General features: G+C 40.5%; 1 protein-coding gene across 3 annotated transcripts in view; it reads right to left on the reverse strand.

Moving 5' to 3' along the window:
* The window catches only part of TMCC1 (transmembrane and coiled-coil domain family 1), a 151,665-nt gene that overhangs the window by 102,972 nt on the left and 31,287 nt on the right, over positions 1–17,406 (reverse strand). Inside the window, exon 4 of one of the 3 annotated variants that reach the window (XM_089520722.1) lies at positions 13,912–13,977. The exons of 1 other annotated variant lie outside the window; for it this stretch is intronic. In XM_089520722.1, the coding sequence (XP_089376848.1) occupies positions 13,912–13,977 (66 nt within the window). Of the gene's footprint in view, positions 1–13,911; positions 13,978–17,406 lie in introns of those variants that run through there. One more of the 3 variants, XM_089520705.1, reaches the window with a different exon arrangement.

Raw genomic sequence — 17,406 nt, forward strand, 5'->3', positions numbered from 1 at the left:
TACTGAAAAACAAACATCATAGAAGGGGAATCAGGACACATTTCCTATCCAAAAATGGAGGGAAATTCCCCATTTCTCCAAGTCCCAGTTCCACAGACCTTCAAACTTCTGATAAAAAAAATATGGCATTAATCATAGTGTCCAGCCTAATACGCACTATCTGAAGAAAGCCACGGCAGGCCAAACTTGGTACTTAGCAGTATTGTTAGAGCCTTTGCAAAGTGTAGTGAGAACCTAAGGTAAAGAAGCAACACGTGCGTAAATCCATCAGAAACTAGCTGAAAGCTTCCTGCTGTAGTGGCAAATTCTTAATAGTAGGTCCTTATTCTTCTTGGAATTAAGACACTATCTCCCATATATACTTTTATCCAGAAATGCCAAACACACACCCTAGGATAACATGCTTGAATTACATGTTACTACTGACCTATTTAAGATGCACTGCCTTGTTTCATAGTGCGTGGGGTTAACAATTGTGGGAACAAGTGACAGAGGCTCAGCATTAACACCTGAGGCATTATAGAAGCAGTAAGTCTTGTATAACCTGTTCAACAATGCCTTGCATTTTACAGCTGTAGGCTGAAAAAGAACTACATATTATACTTGTGATCATCAAATTTTACATATTACTTTACCTGCATCATGCATGCTACCATTCTCCTAAGCAGATTCAATATGAGGCAGTGGCTAAACGTTTCAACTAGGACTGGGAGATACAAGCTCTAGCTCTCATTAAACTGTGACACTTGTTGGGTGACCTCTGGCAAGCCACATGCTCTCAGACAGAGGGGCTGTACATACAGCCCCTGAGGGACGGTGCAACGCCGCCCCTTTTCTAGCCAGATTGGGGCTGCGGCAACCTCATGCCGTGGCCTCGATCCAGCCTTTTGAGGGCGCCATAGCTGCGTTGCCACAGCTATACGACGCTCCTTTGGCACTGCGTTGTATGGACGTAGTGCAAGAGGAGCGCTGTGACACCGCACACTGTGTGGAGCAGTGTGCGGCATCAGGGCATCCTGGAGGCAGAGTTGGGCATGCATCATGAGGACGCTACGCCCTGACTCCGCCCTCATGCCGGCCTTAATGGCCGGTGTGTACAGGCCCAGACTTACCTCACAGGGTTGGTATGAAAATAAAGTCGAGCAAACAGCAATGTATGCTATCTTGAACTTATTACAGTAAATGCTGGAAATAAATGTAACTAAAAACAACCACTAAGTAAAATGAACCCTTCATATTACTAGGCTGGCAATCCATGATCCATTCTCCATATTATTCAATGGCAGGGTGTGCATGTGGATGTACTGACACGGACACCACTGAATACTATGGGGTGCAACCGGTCATATTTTTTGCCATCTGCAGACCACCCATCCCCACCCCTGAATTGAACCTGTGTGAATGAGAAAGGTCTATGGTACCTTAATCTTACAAAGATGAAAAGCATGTCATCCATCACTTGTTTTTTATTTGTTTTTGATAAGAACAGTTTTTTTAAATCTATGGGTTCAAGTATCCATGGCTTGAAAACATTTTTTAAAAAATATGAATTCCAAAAAGCAAACCTTGATTTTGCCATTTTATATAAGGGACACCATTTTACTAAACCTTTGTATATAATGTGACTTGAGCATCCATTGATTTTGGTATCCATGAGGGGTCCTGGAACCAAACCTCAATGGATATCAAGGGGCCTCTATTATAGTAGGCAATTGATAAGATAGAAAAAAGCATAGATATTTTTCTTTGGCCAGAAAATTTAATATATTAAGGAGTTTTTGGAAATGGAACTTACCTAACTTGTATCAAGTACTCTAGATGAATAAAAATACAAACAGACCCTGTTCACAAATGTACAATCTAATTCAAGTGACTCAAATCCATTACTTAAATGTCTAAGAACAATTCTAAAGATAAAACCTGGATGTCTAAACAGAGTTGTGATTACAATTTACAGCTCCTATTTTCTTTTTAAAAGTTTGCTTGGGAATATTACAACTTTCCTTTTTCAAGCAGATCAAATAAGTCCCAAAAGGAAGATGGATTGAGTCTAAGACTGAATTTCTTCAGATGTGTATTGCTTATATCTAAGCTCTCTTAAAGAGAGTTAGATTTGTTCCTAAATAAACATATAGTTCTGAGCCACAGTGAGCAGCACAGTTTTGAGTGTTGGGCTAGAACAATTAGAGGTCAGGGTTCAAATCCCTGCTTGCCCATAGAAGCCAACTGGATGATCTTGGACTAGCTACATCGTGTCAGCCTTAAAGGAAGGCAATGGTAAACCTCCTCTAAACATATCTTGCTGGGGGAAAGCATGATAGGGTTGCCTTAAGGTTGCCATAAGTCAGAAACTACTTGAAGGCTCACAGCATTTGGCCACTTGATGTTTCAAGTGTAAACAAATCTGAAAAATAAGATTTTTTAGAATTTTACTTTAATTCTACATCAGAATTATGTTAAGTGAAAATGACAATAGTCTACTTACTTAGCATACATTACTGCATAGCCAAAGTGAAGCTGCAACTCAACATCTTTACTTCTTCAGAATGCTTTTTTAAAGCCCAGAAGCATCTTACAAACATGAAAAAGAAAAGCAGCTGACTTTGCAGAATGCCCCAGATGTCTGGGGTGTGTGTGTGTGTGTGTGTGTGTGTGTTAAAATAAGTAAGATGGAACTGTCAGGACTAAGGGCTAGTGTATATATACACATGCATGAGAAACAGAGAATACGAATGTATCTGTATGCATTCATGCATGCATACCCAATGTGCTGGGTGCATGCTTCTATGTATAAGGGAGGTGAAGTGACAATGGATATCTGTGTGTATATGGATATTGATCACAGGGAAGCATTAGGTGCCAAAGAGAGACACAAAAGAAATAAAGTTTCCTTTTTGGGCAAGGAGCTTTTTCTACAGCAGTAAACTATGGGCTCAGCAGAGTGGTTGTGCTTGTTTGTATTTATATCCTTGTTTACTGTGTATTTCTGTTCTGGGACAACTTACATTTTTAGCTTCTCTTCTATGAAGCCACACCCTCACCATGGCAGCCATTTTGTAATAGTGCAACACTTTGACATTCCAAATGTAGTCAGAAGCCCCAAAAGTTTGAAAACTCCCAGCAGCCACAAATCTCAAAGATAACAAGCATTTGTTTCAGCAATTATCTACTACTTAGATACACAAGTACCTAGACAAATGGCACTGCTTCATTCACCAGACAGTAATACCATGTACAGCAAGACTGGGAATCATAGAGCCCTCCAGATGATATTGGACTACAAATCCTATTAGCTCTAGTGAGCATAGCCAGTGGTAAGGATGCTTGGATTTACAGTTCAACAACATCTGGAAGGTGAAAAATTACCATCACTGATACAGACCAATAACACATAATAAACCATTCTCCATATTAATCAATTAGAGGTATCTGTTCTGGAAAAAATACAGTAAAATGTGAACCAAATAATTTTCATGCCAAGTTCAGGTAGTTGGGTTACATTGTGGTAACAAAGGATGAGAATTCTGCACAGCAACTCGCTGCATTTCTCACTACTGGTTACGCTGTCAAGGAAAGCAGTACAATGTCATCTGCAGGACTGCATTATTCCCGCCTGGTCCAAACTCATAGTGGAGTTGTAATGATGCTGGTTTGAAAGGCAGCATGATAACAACAATATTTGCTACAACAGACTAACATGGCTACCTATTTGAAATTAAACAGGTCCAAGTTGGCTGTTCACACTCAAGGGATCACACAGTGTTTTTGAAGCAACTGTTTCAGAAAATTTCATAAAATACTTAAGAATACTTTAGAATTAGCCTTGTGCTTACAATCGTGAAGCTGAGCAGATGAAATCATAAGACATTATCTCTGCATACTAATTTTAAAACTGAGATCTCTTTCACACACACACACACACACACACACACACACACACGTATATGTGAAACATCTATCATGTTAAGAAATTAACATTTTATATTCTTCAGTATTTTAATTTTCAGTGGTGACACAACAGATTAGGCCAAAAAGCAAAGAATCCCAATTTTCTAAAGCAGCTGTTAAATATGGGAAGCCAATCTGGCCTTAATCATTCCTCCATACAGAGGGCTAAAGTTCTCTAGCTTGAATGTTTATCCCTAAATAGCCATTTCCCACTGTGAATTAAGGTCACATGGAAGCCATTGCCTATTGCAAAATTTAAGAGTCTGTACTCATGGAATTTTCTGTAAACAACTGAAATCCTAGTGAAATCTGATTACTGCTCCACATTCCAGACATTGAGACTCCACATGACAGGTACATAGATATCTCCTGAATGCTTGTAAATTTTGCTTGCATCCTCAGTTTTATTATTCTCAGATGCTTAAGTAGATTCTCCTTAGCACAGATTCACTGGTGCGACTTGTGGCTTTACTGGTTCCCAATAGGTGTGCGGTTATTTCACCCAGCCAACAGCTTTGTGCACAAAAAAACAACAAAAAACAAAAAACAAAACACTCTTCTCTTTCCTTTTAACTAAAAGGCTAACCCTCTAATCATGCTACAAGGTTGCAGAAGCCAGGTGCGTACTCTGCGTACTTCTGAGAAATTTGCTATTTGTGAATTTGTTCCCTCCAATGGTAGTATGTTTAGTGGTCCTAGCCAGAAAGATTCTGGCAGGCTTGAAAAGACTACCGATCAATTTATCCACAAGGGAGTCATAACCAACAATAATAAAATAATGTTAAAAGTATGTAAAAAGTTAGCTTTTGTTATACCATGAAAACACATGATTATAGTACTTTTTGTTCAGTAAGTGGAGTAAAACATTAGAATCTTCAGAAGCAAAGGATTCTTCATATTTTTATCAGCAGTTACATCGCATCTATTTTGCCTAAAGTACATAATGAAGCATCTTATCAAGGAAAAGAATGCCACACCAAGGCAGCCTAAGGCAAAAATATACAACCACATTTAGAGATAGGCAAATGAGAAGACTTTTTGGATGGCAAGACCAGCTAGTTTCTCCCTTATATGTTTAGTGAAATGGACCAAAACCACCTACCGTATATACTTGACTATAAGTCGAGAAATTTTTGCCCCAAAATAGTCTCCAGAATCCTGGGTAGACTTATGCACAGGGCAATAGATCTTTCACCAAGTTTCTCCCCCAGCGGGGCTGCCTCCACAAGGGGCAGCCCAGTTGGGGAGAGCCTGGGAAGGGCACGCGTTCGCCCTGGAGACCTCGCCTTCAATGGGCTCCCTCCTCAGAGGAAGCCCAGAGAGGGACAGGCTTCCCAGGGTGTGCGTTCGCCCTGGAGATCTCTCCCTCGCTGGGCTGCCTCCGCGGGGGAAAGCCTAGCCTTGGACATGCTTGCAAGGGCGCGTGTTCACCAGCAGTCTCTCCCCAGCTGGACTGCCCCCTTAAGTCGGACCCTCGACGTATCCACGGGTCACATAAATACCCACATTTTTGGCCCCAAAAGTTGACCTCGACTTATACATGAGGTCAACTTATACACAAGTATATACGGTATGTATAAACATGAATCAACATCCCATTCCATTCTATTATCATTTTCAAAATCTGTTACTAAAACTCTTTAAATGGATACTGTATTAACTCAAACAATTAAGTTAGAGAAGTAAAATACCCCATTTCTAAAGTTCACCAAATGTCAAGAAATTTAACAGAATAACCTAATTGCTGTCAACAAATGGGAAATGCATGAGATGAAATCAACCACAGTTACAAGAGACACAGTATTGCATTACATTCTTCAAATTAATTCACTGCAGGTGGATTAAGTGTCCCCAGATTGCAGCTTTAGGCAAACTAGGCAAACTAGCTGAGAAGTGAACCATCATAAATGATACTGTGAGCTTGTGAAATGTTTTAATCTTGTGTTTTTATATATATATATATATATATATCAAAGAATTATTATGTTAGTACATAACAAAATTAGAAAACTAAGATGATGAAGTTGAAGGCTTTCACAGCTGGCATCCTTTTTTTGGGGGGTGGGTTTTTGGGGCTATGTGGCTGTGTTGTGGAAGAGCTTTATCCCTGACGTTTTGCCAGTATGTGTGGCTGGCATCTTCAGAGAATGCTGACATAGAAGTGAGTGAGGTATATATTCTGTTGGCTGAGAAGAAGTGATTTACATGTTAATCTGTGTGTTGGTCTGTTTTTGAATGGCAAGGCCTCAGGGAGTCTATTTAATTAGTGATCCATTGTCTGCTGGGAAACCCCTGACCCTGGATGGTTTTCGCTTGCCCTTGATGGGTTTTGATTTTGGTGTTTTTCAGGACTGGTAGACAGATGCTGGCAAAATGTCAGAAATAAACTCTTCCAGAACATGGCCACATAGCCCGAAAAACCCACAAAAAATGAACATGATGAATTTTGTGCCTTTTTGCTTTGCTTAATAATACTATGTTTAATATGGACTTTGAATTTGTCTTATGGTCAACACAGCTACTCCTGCATTGACAGGCTAGTTCGCTGTTCCATCACTATGTATTACCACAGTAGGTAGTGCAGCAGAAACTTCAACCTGTAACCCAATTTGCCCTGTTGGTATATTCTGGTGATTGTCCCAGCAAAATCTCTTTTGCATATCTCTAATCAAGTCTAAGATTTGATTATATGCAATCTAACACTTGAAATCTTTTATATTAATATTAAAGAATGTGAAAGAGAAAATGTACAATGGGCCCTCCTTGTTCACGGACTTGCCATCCACAGATTTGAGCATCCATGGATGGCAAGCCCATGGGGGGGGGGGGCAGAGGAAGAGGAGGAAGGCACAGCACCACATGCATGCAGCATGTCAGAAGAGAAGAAGAGGAGGAGGAAGAGGCGGAGGTAGAGGTGGCGGTGGGAAGAGGAGGAGGGAGGAAGAAGAGACGGCAACAGAGAGAAGGGGGAGGAGGAGGCCGCCTGGGAGACATCTCATCCCAGAGAAGGGGCTCCTCCCCAGTCACCTGAAGCCTACCATGCCTTCTTCTCCTTCAACTCTTCATCCTTCTGTTGCTCGGCAGCATGGCGAGGCCGGGAGAGTAGGAAGTGGAGCGGCAGAACCTCAATTATTATTATTATTATTAACCTTTATTTATAAAGTGCTGTAAATTTACACAGCACTTTACATACAATCTTTTAGTCAGACGGTTCCCTGCCCTCAGGCTTACAATCTAAAAAGACACAACACAAAAGGAGAAGGGAGTAGTGGATGAGGATGAAGCTGAAATGGGCCGCGAGGTCATCCAGCTGGACCCCAGAGCACCCCCCCAGGAATGGGCACTCCGGAGCGCCGCTCTCAGACCTTCCTTCAATCCAGGTCTTCCTTCTAGCTATGGGATGCTCAAGACTCACAGTTCCTGCTGCCCCAGTCGGTGAGCCCCTCCAACTGCCCCAGTGGTCATGTGCTTGTCCAGGCCTGATGAGGGCAGCAGGAACCGTGAACCTTGGGCATCCCTTGGTTGGAAGGTAGAGCTGGATGGAAGGTGTGAGAGTGGTGCCCTGGAGTCCTGCTTCCTGAGGGGCGGATCTCTGGGGCCTTGCTGGATGACCTCGTGGTCCGTTTTGGCTCCATCCTTGCTGAAGTTCCAACACTCTGCTTCCTGCCCTCCAGGCCTCAGCATGCCACCAAGTGACACAAGAACAAAAAGTTGGAGGAGAAGAAGAGGAAGGCAAGGTAGGCTTTGGGTGGCTGGGGAGGCAAAGTGCCATTGTCCCCAATGGTTGTGCAACCATGTGGCCATGCCACCAATGAGGTCAATGGGACTTGAGCATCCGCGGATTTTGGCATCCGTGGGGGGATACAGAACGGACCCCCCACATATACCAAGGGCCCACTGTATTATTCAAATCATGGTGAATCTATTAAATGAGGATAAATCTTGCAGTTTCATACAGTAGTAGATATACATTTAAACACAGAGACAAACACACACAGATTGAGTATCTCTTAGCTGGAATTCCAAATTCTGAAATATTTTAAAAATCAAAACTTTTTTCATGGGTAGCTGAGGTAGCAACATCTTTTGTAGTCTGATAGTTCAATTTACATGAACTTTGTTTCATGCACTGAATAATATTGTATAAAATTTCCTTCAGGCTATGTGCACAAGGTGAATATGAAACATAAATGAATTTCAAGTTTCGACCTGGGTTCCATCTCCAAATTATTGCATTACATATGTATTTGCAAATACAGGTATTCAAAAAAAAAAAAAAATCCTAAAAACCTCTGGTTCCAAGCATTTCAGAAAAGGGAGACTCAACTTATACTGAGATTTCTATCTAGGTTTGGTTTCATGATTTGATAAACTGGTGGGGTACCAGTAGGGTCTCAAATAACACAGAGGCATGCCTGTGTGCTCAACACTTCCATTTCACCCTTATATGCAAAAGCAACAGTTGGTTTCTCTTGGGGTCAAGTCATTTGACTATGTGTGAAGATTTAGCTATAACAGACAATCAGAACAGGCCATATGAACTGGCAGAAGTTCCACAGCACCCTCTTTTGGCAAAATACTGAAGTTTAAAATCTCCTATGATTTATTTCCTTCCTATGAGAACAGCCATCACTTAGGCTGAATTCCACAGCCACAGAATACTTAACCTCCTAATCACAACTAAAGCCGAAATATTTCACATCAACATTTTAACACTAGGGTTTTGTTTTTTTCAGAGTGTGGGGTGGTACATGACCTTCAAATTATATTGTGGAAATTACTATTTGAAGAGAGATTACAATATCTGTGCCGAAAATCCAATTTACATCAATTGTCCCTCTGTTTCACTGCTGTCTTGACCATTTTTTATCTCTGAAAGGCATACAGCACATATTCCCAGTCCTGTTACTTTCACCTAATGTACAGTTAAAAAAAATAAATGTGCTGAACCATAAATATGCCTCTGTTTGAAACATACCATAGAAGTATACAGTAGGTCTTAAGCTTATTGCTTTGCTCTGAGTACATGGACAAAAAAGAGAGAGAGTTTTTCCTTTAAATAAACACAAAAAATAGTGAATAATGGAGAGTTTCTACACCATTTGTGTGTATATGTGCCTTCAAGTAATCTGTCAACTTAGGGGGACCCCTTGAATTTCATAGGGATTTTACAGGTAAGGAATATTCAGAGGTATGTAAGTATGAAAAAGTAGTTTAAATACTGATAACATCAAGCAGAGGAGAGACATAGAAATGCTTCTGTAGCACTTCCTCAAACTCATAATATTTTCAAAGAATAATTATTTGTATCTCAAGATAGCACAATATACTTACTACATGACATAATGGCAGCCTCCCTCAACTTGGTTCCTTTCCATATTCCCACCAATTAGTCAGGTGGAATTGATGGGATTTGTTACTTACATTAGAAATGCACTATAGAAACCATCACAATTTCAGGTACTTCTACAATGTCTGATATTGATAGAGACAAACTAACATTTCCTAACTCCTGTCTTGTATGAGTGACTGGAACCCTGGGTAGGAGAAGGCAGGAAAGTAAGTAAAGGAATGCAGATGGTGTTATAAGAAAAAAAAAGCAAACATCAAGCTATATAGTTCATGGGTAGATACAGTTTTCTAATTCTATCCTATCCTTTCTTACTGCTAAGAAAGAAAACAGGGGTCTACACATTCACCACTCTTCCAAACAGACACTCTTGATAGGTTTTATTGTACTCACTCATCCAATAACAGTGCATGGCACAGAAGAGATCTTTTACTACAATTCCGAAAGAGATTAATGTCATCTTGTAAAACGATCCTGCCACCCTGACACTGCCTTATCAATATGTAATTAGCCTAGCATCATCTGACAATTTCTTATCTTGTTCCAACACACAAACAATGCAATACTATATCTGTGTAAGCCATCAGCATTTAGCCTAAGCATTTTAAATGATCAAGCAGCACAAACATGTCGTCCAATGTCTTGGGCTTACAACTGTATCTCTAGAAGAACACTCTTAATAGACTGAAAATTTTCACCATGGCAAGAACACAGAAGCGCACTCACACACATCCCTGAATGGGGAAATACAGTACAGTGTTAACATCTTCCTTTAGCTTTAACAGCTAGCAACTTGGACAAATTAGTATGTGACCTTTACATTTACATCAGGTCAAAGGTAATCTAAACAGGCCTAATTACATGCTTGCAGTCATGTTGCAGTTCTTTAAAAAAAATTAAACCTGTGTGTGTACTTGCAGAGGAGAGAGTGGTACATTATTTCCACTACAAATATAGTGCACTGGAAGAGTTAATCCTTCCCACCAGCAATACCAATGAAAAAGTGCCCTACTGCTCTGCAAATGGCAGATCAATAGATATAATGACAATGGAAGCTTTTTTTTTTATTGCCAGTGAAAGGGGCAGGAATTATCACTGGAATTCCATTTGAGAAAGGAAAAGTTCTCCCCTCCCTGTATGCTGCATTCTCAATGGAAACAGCCCTCCCTCCACATGACACTGATTTAATAACAAATTCTGATGTGTTTGTGAGCCACGCTTCTCATGTAACTTGCACTTACATCCTAACGTACACTCCTCCCATCATATGCTGCAAACTGCAACCATGTCATACAGGGGCATTCTGACATAATTCAATTATTGTCTTATGGGAAATAATTTCATTTGAATTTACTAGCTGGTATTCTATGGCCTAAATTCTATTGTTACTGCCAACTAGAGAAGACCCATTTAAACAATGAAATTTACCTGTGCACTGACTCACCATTTAATAATTGATTTAATGGCTCTCCACTAGCTGAGACTAGCCAACAGTATTCCAGCCAATGTGTGTGTTTTTATAGAATAACTCAACCAGACACTGAATTTAAATGTGAGCACCACTATTCCAAAAGGATCTTGACAGACTGGAATTTGTCTAGAATAGGACGAGTGGGATGGTAAATAGTCTAGAAACCAAGCCTTATGAGAAAAGGCTCGGTAAAGAGAAGACTGGGAGCTGACAATGGCTATTTTTAAAAATCTGAAGGGCTATCACGTAGAAGAGGGAGCAGGTTTTTTGATTCTCCAGAGATAAGAAAATGAACCAAGGGATTCAAATTGTCAGAAAGGAGATTCCACCTAAACATTAGGAACAACTTCCTGATGATAAGACCTGTTCAGCAATTAAATGAACTGCCCTAAAAGGCGGCGGATTCTCCTTCATCTCAGGTCTTTAAATAGAGATTGGATGGCCATTTTTCAGGAGCATTTTAGCCATGTATTTCTACATGGAGGTTGGACTACATGGCTCCTACAATCCCTTCCAACTTTTTAAAATCTATATAAAAGAAAGGATTTCCAGGTGTTAAGCCTAAAGTGAATTCAAGGATACTTCCAGAAGAAATGTACTAAGAACAGTAATGATCTCAAATGTCTTTATAATACAATTGATATAATTGTATCACATACTGACTGGCTATATATAAACAGCTGTGATATTTTAAGTGGCCTTCAAAAAAAGTACTTTAAACAATAAAGCCTGAAGTCCTTTTCTCTGTAAAACAGTAAAATACAATTGTATGCCTTTTGTACATCTGCAAAAAAAAAAAAAAAAAAACTATCCAGAACCACAATTTATGACTCTTCTCATGTAAACCTGTCAAACTTGGTAGGGATCCCTGAACTAAGTAGAAATATGCTAAAGAGCTGACAGCAACTCTCAGCTAAGGGGCAAAAGAGACGGCCCCGACAGAGCTGCATCCCGCCGTCACTTTCAATGTCAGATTGGGGCTGAAGCAATCACATGCCACGGCCTCAATCCGGCAGTTTACTGGCTCAAAAAGATGCAGCAAAATGCCACTCCTTTTCGAGCCGGCAAAAAGGTGTCTTTGCAGTTGTCGAGGCACTTTTCGGCACTCCTTTCAGTGTGCGGTGTATAAATGCTCCACCAAAGGAGTGCTATGACACTGTCTGCCGTGCAGTCAGATGGGCGACATGATGCTGATGTGGGGCGACACTGAGGTGTGCGTCATCCAAACACCACACCCCCACACCGGCTCTTCAAGCTGGTCTGTTTAGCAAACCTTTTGTAGTTCTTAGCTGAGTGACTGTTTTTGCTGTCTCCCACACCTCCAACCTCTGAAAATCAATTAACTGAAAAGGTCTCAGTGACAAATAATAATCAACTTATACTCTTCAAAAGGGAATGACAGTCTTCCTGAATATACTGTGGACTGCCTATTAAGGCCCTGCTAGAGCCAAAGAGAGTGTTCCTTTTATGCTAAAAATGCCCTTTTTTGTTTTTAAAAGCACTTATGAAAACAAAGAAAAGAGCCAATGTGGTGTAGTGGATGGACTGAGGCTAGGACTCAAGAAGACCAGGGTTTGAATCCCTGCTCAGCTGCAGAAATGCACTGGGTGACTTCAGGGGCATCACTAGGGAGGTGCTGGGGGGGGAACCAGTACAGGTGACACCCTAAGAGCATTCACTGTTCCCTGAACATCTGCCTTTTGGTAGAAGCAGACTGTGGCATTCACTTGTATCTCTTCAAAACTCTGAAGAGATAGCGTGAGTGGGGTGAAGCTCAGCGGAAGGAGAAAGGAAAGGTCTGAGGTCTTAAAATAAACTTTAACTTTAAATTTATTTATTTTTTAAAAAATGAATTTGTAACCATTTCAAAAATTTCTTTAAAAACATCACATCTTACCACATGTTCATGTTAACCACATGAAACTAAATACATGTAAATACATTTAGGCTATGTGTATATTGTAACTTAAAGGTATAATTTTGCTAATTGTTTATGTCAGAACTATTACCAGTGATATATGGTATATTCAGTGATATATGGGAATTATGGTTTATGAGTAACATTAGTACAAAAACCATTACTAAGAATTATGTATGGAATGGGAGGAGGTCAATAGTGGGGTGACACCATTGACCTCCTCGCACTGGATGACGCCAACCCTAGTGACACCACCGGGTGGCCCTGAGAAAGTCATGCCTTCTCCACCTAAGAAGAAGGCAGTGGCAAACGTCCTCTGAATAAATTTTCCCAAGAAAACCCTAAGAGAGGATTACCATAAGTCAGAGTCAACTTAAAGACAGATAAACTACAACAAAAGGAAATGCACTGTCTCTTATTTTCCTGATCACTACTACCATCCCATTCCCAAAACTGAAGCAGTTCACCATGCAAACTTGCTGCTGCCTCATTACAATGCTTGCCAGTCCCATAGCAAAAAATATGGAGCTCCATGGGAAATAGGGATCTCTACCACAGCCCTAGTCCATGTGTATTTCCTTGGAAGTGCATCTCACTGACCTCCAATAGTGCATAGAAAACAACTTTAGTCTGTTTAGCAGAGGTTTACTTAATATATTAAAAGTAGTAACAAAAGATTTACCAACACTATAAAACAAAACATGGTCACAGTAACATGTGAAGGAAACTGTAGTTGCCCAATACAGTATTTTAAAAAGTGTACTAGCTACCCCTCCCCTTGCAAAGGGTATCTGACTTAGGTAATGCACAGGAAAGTACCACTGTTAGAAATGACAGCCAAAAGTTTAACAGTACCAAAAGATCTTTATATTACAAATAGCAAAGCACTAGGGGGGCATTATTAGGAGTAAATTCACATCAATGTAATCCTTTCATCTGGAATTCTGCAAGCCTGGTTACTTAACAGAATCCAGCAATCACTACCAATGTTGAAATGGTAAGTTGTTGTTGTTTTTTTGACAAAAAAAACTACTGAATAGGTCATTTCAATTAATTAGAACATAAAACAATTCAAACGTATGCAGTCAATATCATAAAACTAACATGTTCTTCATTTTCCATTACTGGAAACAGCTTTCTCCTAATAATTTTGATTCAGATACCGTTTTTAAGTGTTCTCTTATCACCATTTTAACACACATTTTCATTATTTTCTTTACTTACTTCACCCTCAGATCCTTGGCTATCCCATTCATCGTCCATGTCTCTTCTATTAAGAGGTTCAGTTTTCTGACGATCACTATGTCAGAAAAAATTACCCATTTAAATATTTTGTATAGTGCCAAAATTGTACAGCAACAAGCAATCCTACAACCCCTGAAGATCAAGGATAAGAGTGCTAAGCACTCATTCACTTTTCAATCAATAAAGGCCTGTACATTAGTACCATGTCCTTATCTAATACAATATATTACTGTGCTGAAACATAAAAGGAATTCCTAAAAAAGAAAAAAAAGAAAAGAAAAAGAAGACACTACTTCAATCTGCTGATTTGTGGATCATTACTGCAAATCTACATGCTAATTTGTACACTATAAGCATGATATTTTCAAGATGAGATATGGCCATAAAATATCCCTGATTTATAACTACCTGTAGCTGGTGCAGAGATATCCTATTTCTTCAAGCAAAATGATACAAGCATACCTCCAGTTAACAAAGCCTCCAACAAAGAAACTCCTTTTTACCAAGTCTTTTCATGGCAACCCACCTCCCTTTTCCTCCTTGTTCTCTGTCCAGCTACAGGTTTCTTAGTAGCATTGAGAGGATGGTGAAGGAGAGCTAGAGAACCATAGGCTTTCAGTGTTGTTTTGCAGCAGTATTTCTGCAGTAAACAATGAAATAAAGCTTTAGATGGGAAAGAATGGGATTCTACTTTTTAGCTGAACCTATCACAGCCATACGTTCTGACCTGCAACAGGCAAGTTATGCAGCTACCCCCAGAATCCTTTACTAAGCATGTATGAACACTTGAAACAGAGATAAAAAGGGAAAGCAAGTAAGTTTGCTTCACCAGCTACTCTCACCTCAGTATAGTAAAAAAGCATGGATCGATAAAGATGTATCCACATTGCAGAAATAAAGCAGTTTGACACCACTTTAACTGTGGTTCCATCCTGAGAATTGTAGTTTGGTGAGGTGTTCAGCCTGGTCTGGCAAGAGCTCTGGTGCCTCACCAAACTGAATATCCCAGGATTTTATAGAATAGGATCATGATAGTTAAAGGTTTTACTTTTGCAGCATGCCCTAAGCCCAGCCAATAAGAAAGTGGAGTCAGGTGAAAGAAATAATAATGCCTAAAGAAGCATTCAAGTGTTCTCTAGAAGTTTCAAAATATTTTATGCAAGCTTGACTGACCTGGCTGTTTCATTTCACATGTGTCTATTGTTAGTTTTGATTTGAAGAAAACATCATTTTAAACATGCTCTACTGCTTTTTCCTTTTTTAGGTACAGGAACCTAACTCTATTCTTTCTGTGCTATTTCTTCCTCAGGTACCAAAGTTTCTGTGTAAGATGTAATGCCCAGGAACATATCCACTTAATTAACCCAGGTATACCTGTATTTCCTTTCACGCAGAAATAAAATCCATTATGCCATTTTTAATATTTAAGATTCCTTATCAAGCCTTCTATAGTTAAACTCACCACAATTCCTCCATGGAAAGCAAGTTGTTTAGGAATTACTGAGCTTCTTTTTTCATCACAAACTGAAAGAATCCTCAGAAACTGTGATGTAGTAAGAGTATTCTACAAACGGATTCCACCTATTCCACTTTTTAAAGTGACCATTACCTCCTACTGGCCTTACACACCCGCTGCAGGAAATGCTCTTCCAGAACTTATGTTAAAAAAAATAAACAGTGCTGTGTATAAAAGAGAGCAATTAAAATTGACAACAAAAACATTATACATATCCAAACCCAAGAAAACAGGAAAAAAGCTAGGAAAAACTAAGAGGAAAAAAAAGAAAGAGAGAAAAGGGAAAGGAAAGGAAAGGAAAGGAAAGGAAAGGAAAGGGGGGGAAACCTGGGGGAAAAACCCTCTTTATCCTCCCTCCCTCCACTTCTCCCATTCCCTACTCCCCCACACACACATCAACAGAAGGGGGGGGAAAAAGAGGCTCCCCACATAATCTCTAGTTGTATTCCTATTAAATAATGCTACTCCCCTTTCTTTACTAGGTGTATTCTTATAAAGTCTACCTATTTTCTAAATATAGAATATATTAGTATAGAATCTAAATTTAAATGTGTTACATTTACTACATTCCATTTGTTAACCATTCTGTCATAATACAAAAAAGACAACGGAAATTTTAAAATTAAATCTAACACACAACTTCATTTTCCAACTCTTGAACCCTAACATACTTGTTTCTCCTTTTGTCTGTTTTACTAAATCTATGAATGGTTTCCATATTTTCAAATATACTTCTATAAATTTTCCTCTTAATAAATTATAAAATTGACAACAAAACACCTGGTTCAAAAAGCTCCATAAAGCTAAACTCAAAACACTGGAGTATCACCTGAAACCATGAACTACTCAGATTTCTGTTGCCTGTCAGCAAATTCAATGATGCAATAGAAATCAAGTGGGGGAAAGTGGATGGGAGTCAGGACTAGATATGTATCAGAGTATACTTTAGGTTGTATACATAAAGAAAACAGTGGAGATGTTTTATACTAATCACAACATATGTCACATAGAAAAGTGGACTTCTGCCTGCCAGACTTTCATTGTCTTTCAGCACCAAGCTCCCACTTTCTTGAGGCAGCTGCTAGCAATCTTGCCAGTTCTACTCATCCCTTCCCCAGACCTTTTGCCAGTTCTACTCATCCCTTCCCCAGACCAGGTGGGAGAAGGAGATATAAACTGATTGGGTGAGGGCACCAAGGAGTGTCAGCAAGGGCAGGAAAAACAGTGCTATTTCTGCTTGCCAGACCTACATCCTCTTTCAGGACCAAGTCCCCCAGTGTAATGAGTCAGCTGTGGAAAATCCAGTCAGTTCCATCTGCTCCCTCCCCAAAATTTTGGCCAGCTTATGGGCGACGAGATTACATGCTGACTGGCTCAGGTAACCAGCTTGCTCCCAAGGAGGCTAGTAACAAAGGGAGTTGTTCTTTTATGGAAGCCACTAGAGTGAGGACTGGTCTTCTTGCTCAGGTAGAGGGAGGAGATTGTTTGCATTTCACTCCATGTGCTAAAGCTAGTCTTTTTAAGGGCCTAGTCTTGTGATGGTGAACCCGTGGCACGTGTGCCACGGGTGGCATGCGGCGCGGTTTTGCCAGGCACGGGGAGTGAGGGAGAAGGCGGAACGGGCACGTGCCCGTTCCGCCTCCTCCCTGCCATTTTCGGGCCTCCTGCTGTCTCTCTGAGACAGTGGGAAGCCAGAAAATGGCGCCTGGGAGAAGGAAACAGAGGCGCGTGCACGTCTGTCTCCTCCTCCCAGCCCTCTTCCCTCCCGGCTTGCCTTGGCGGAGCCCTTTCCCGGCTAGCGAAGGCCAAGGAGGAGGCAGCTGGGACGCGTGCCCAGCCGCCTCCTCCTCCTCCTCCTGGCTTGCCGTCCTCCTCCTCCTTCCTGGCTTGGGAAGGGGTGCGGGGGCCGCTTGGCATCGCAGCGATCGCCGCGGTGCCAAGCGGCCTCCTCCTCCTCC

This window comes from Sceloporus occidentalis, unplaced genomic scaffold, assembly GCF_023333645.1.
Source record: "Sceloporus occidentalis isolate IW3139 unplaced genomic scaffold, rSceOcc1.0.p SCAF_1, whole genome shotgun sequence".
Classification (NCBI taxonomy): Eukaryota; Metazoa; Chordata; class Lepidosauria; order Squamata; family Phrynosomatidae; genus Sceloporus; species Sceloporus occidentalis.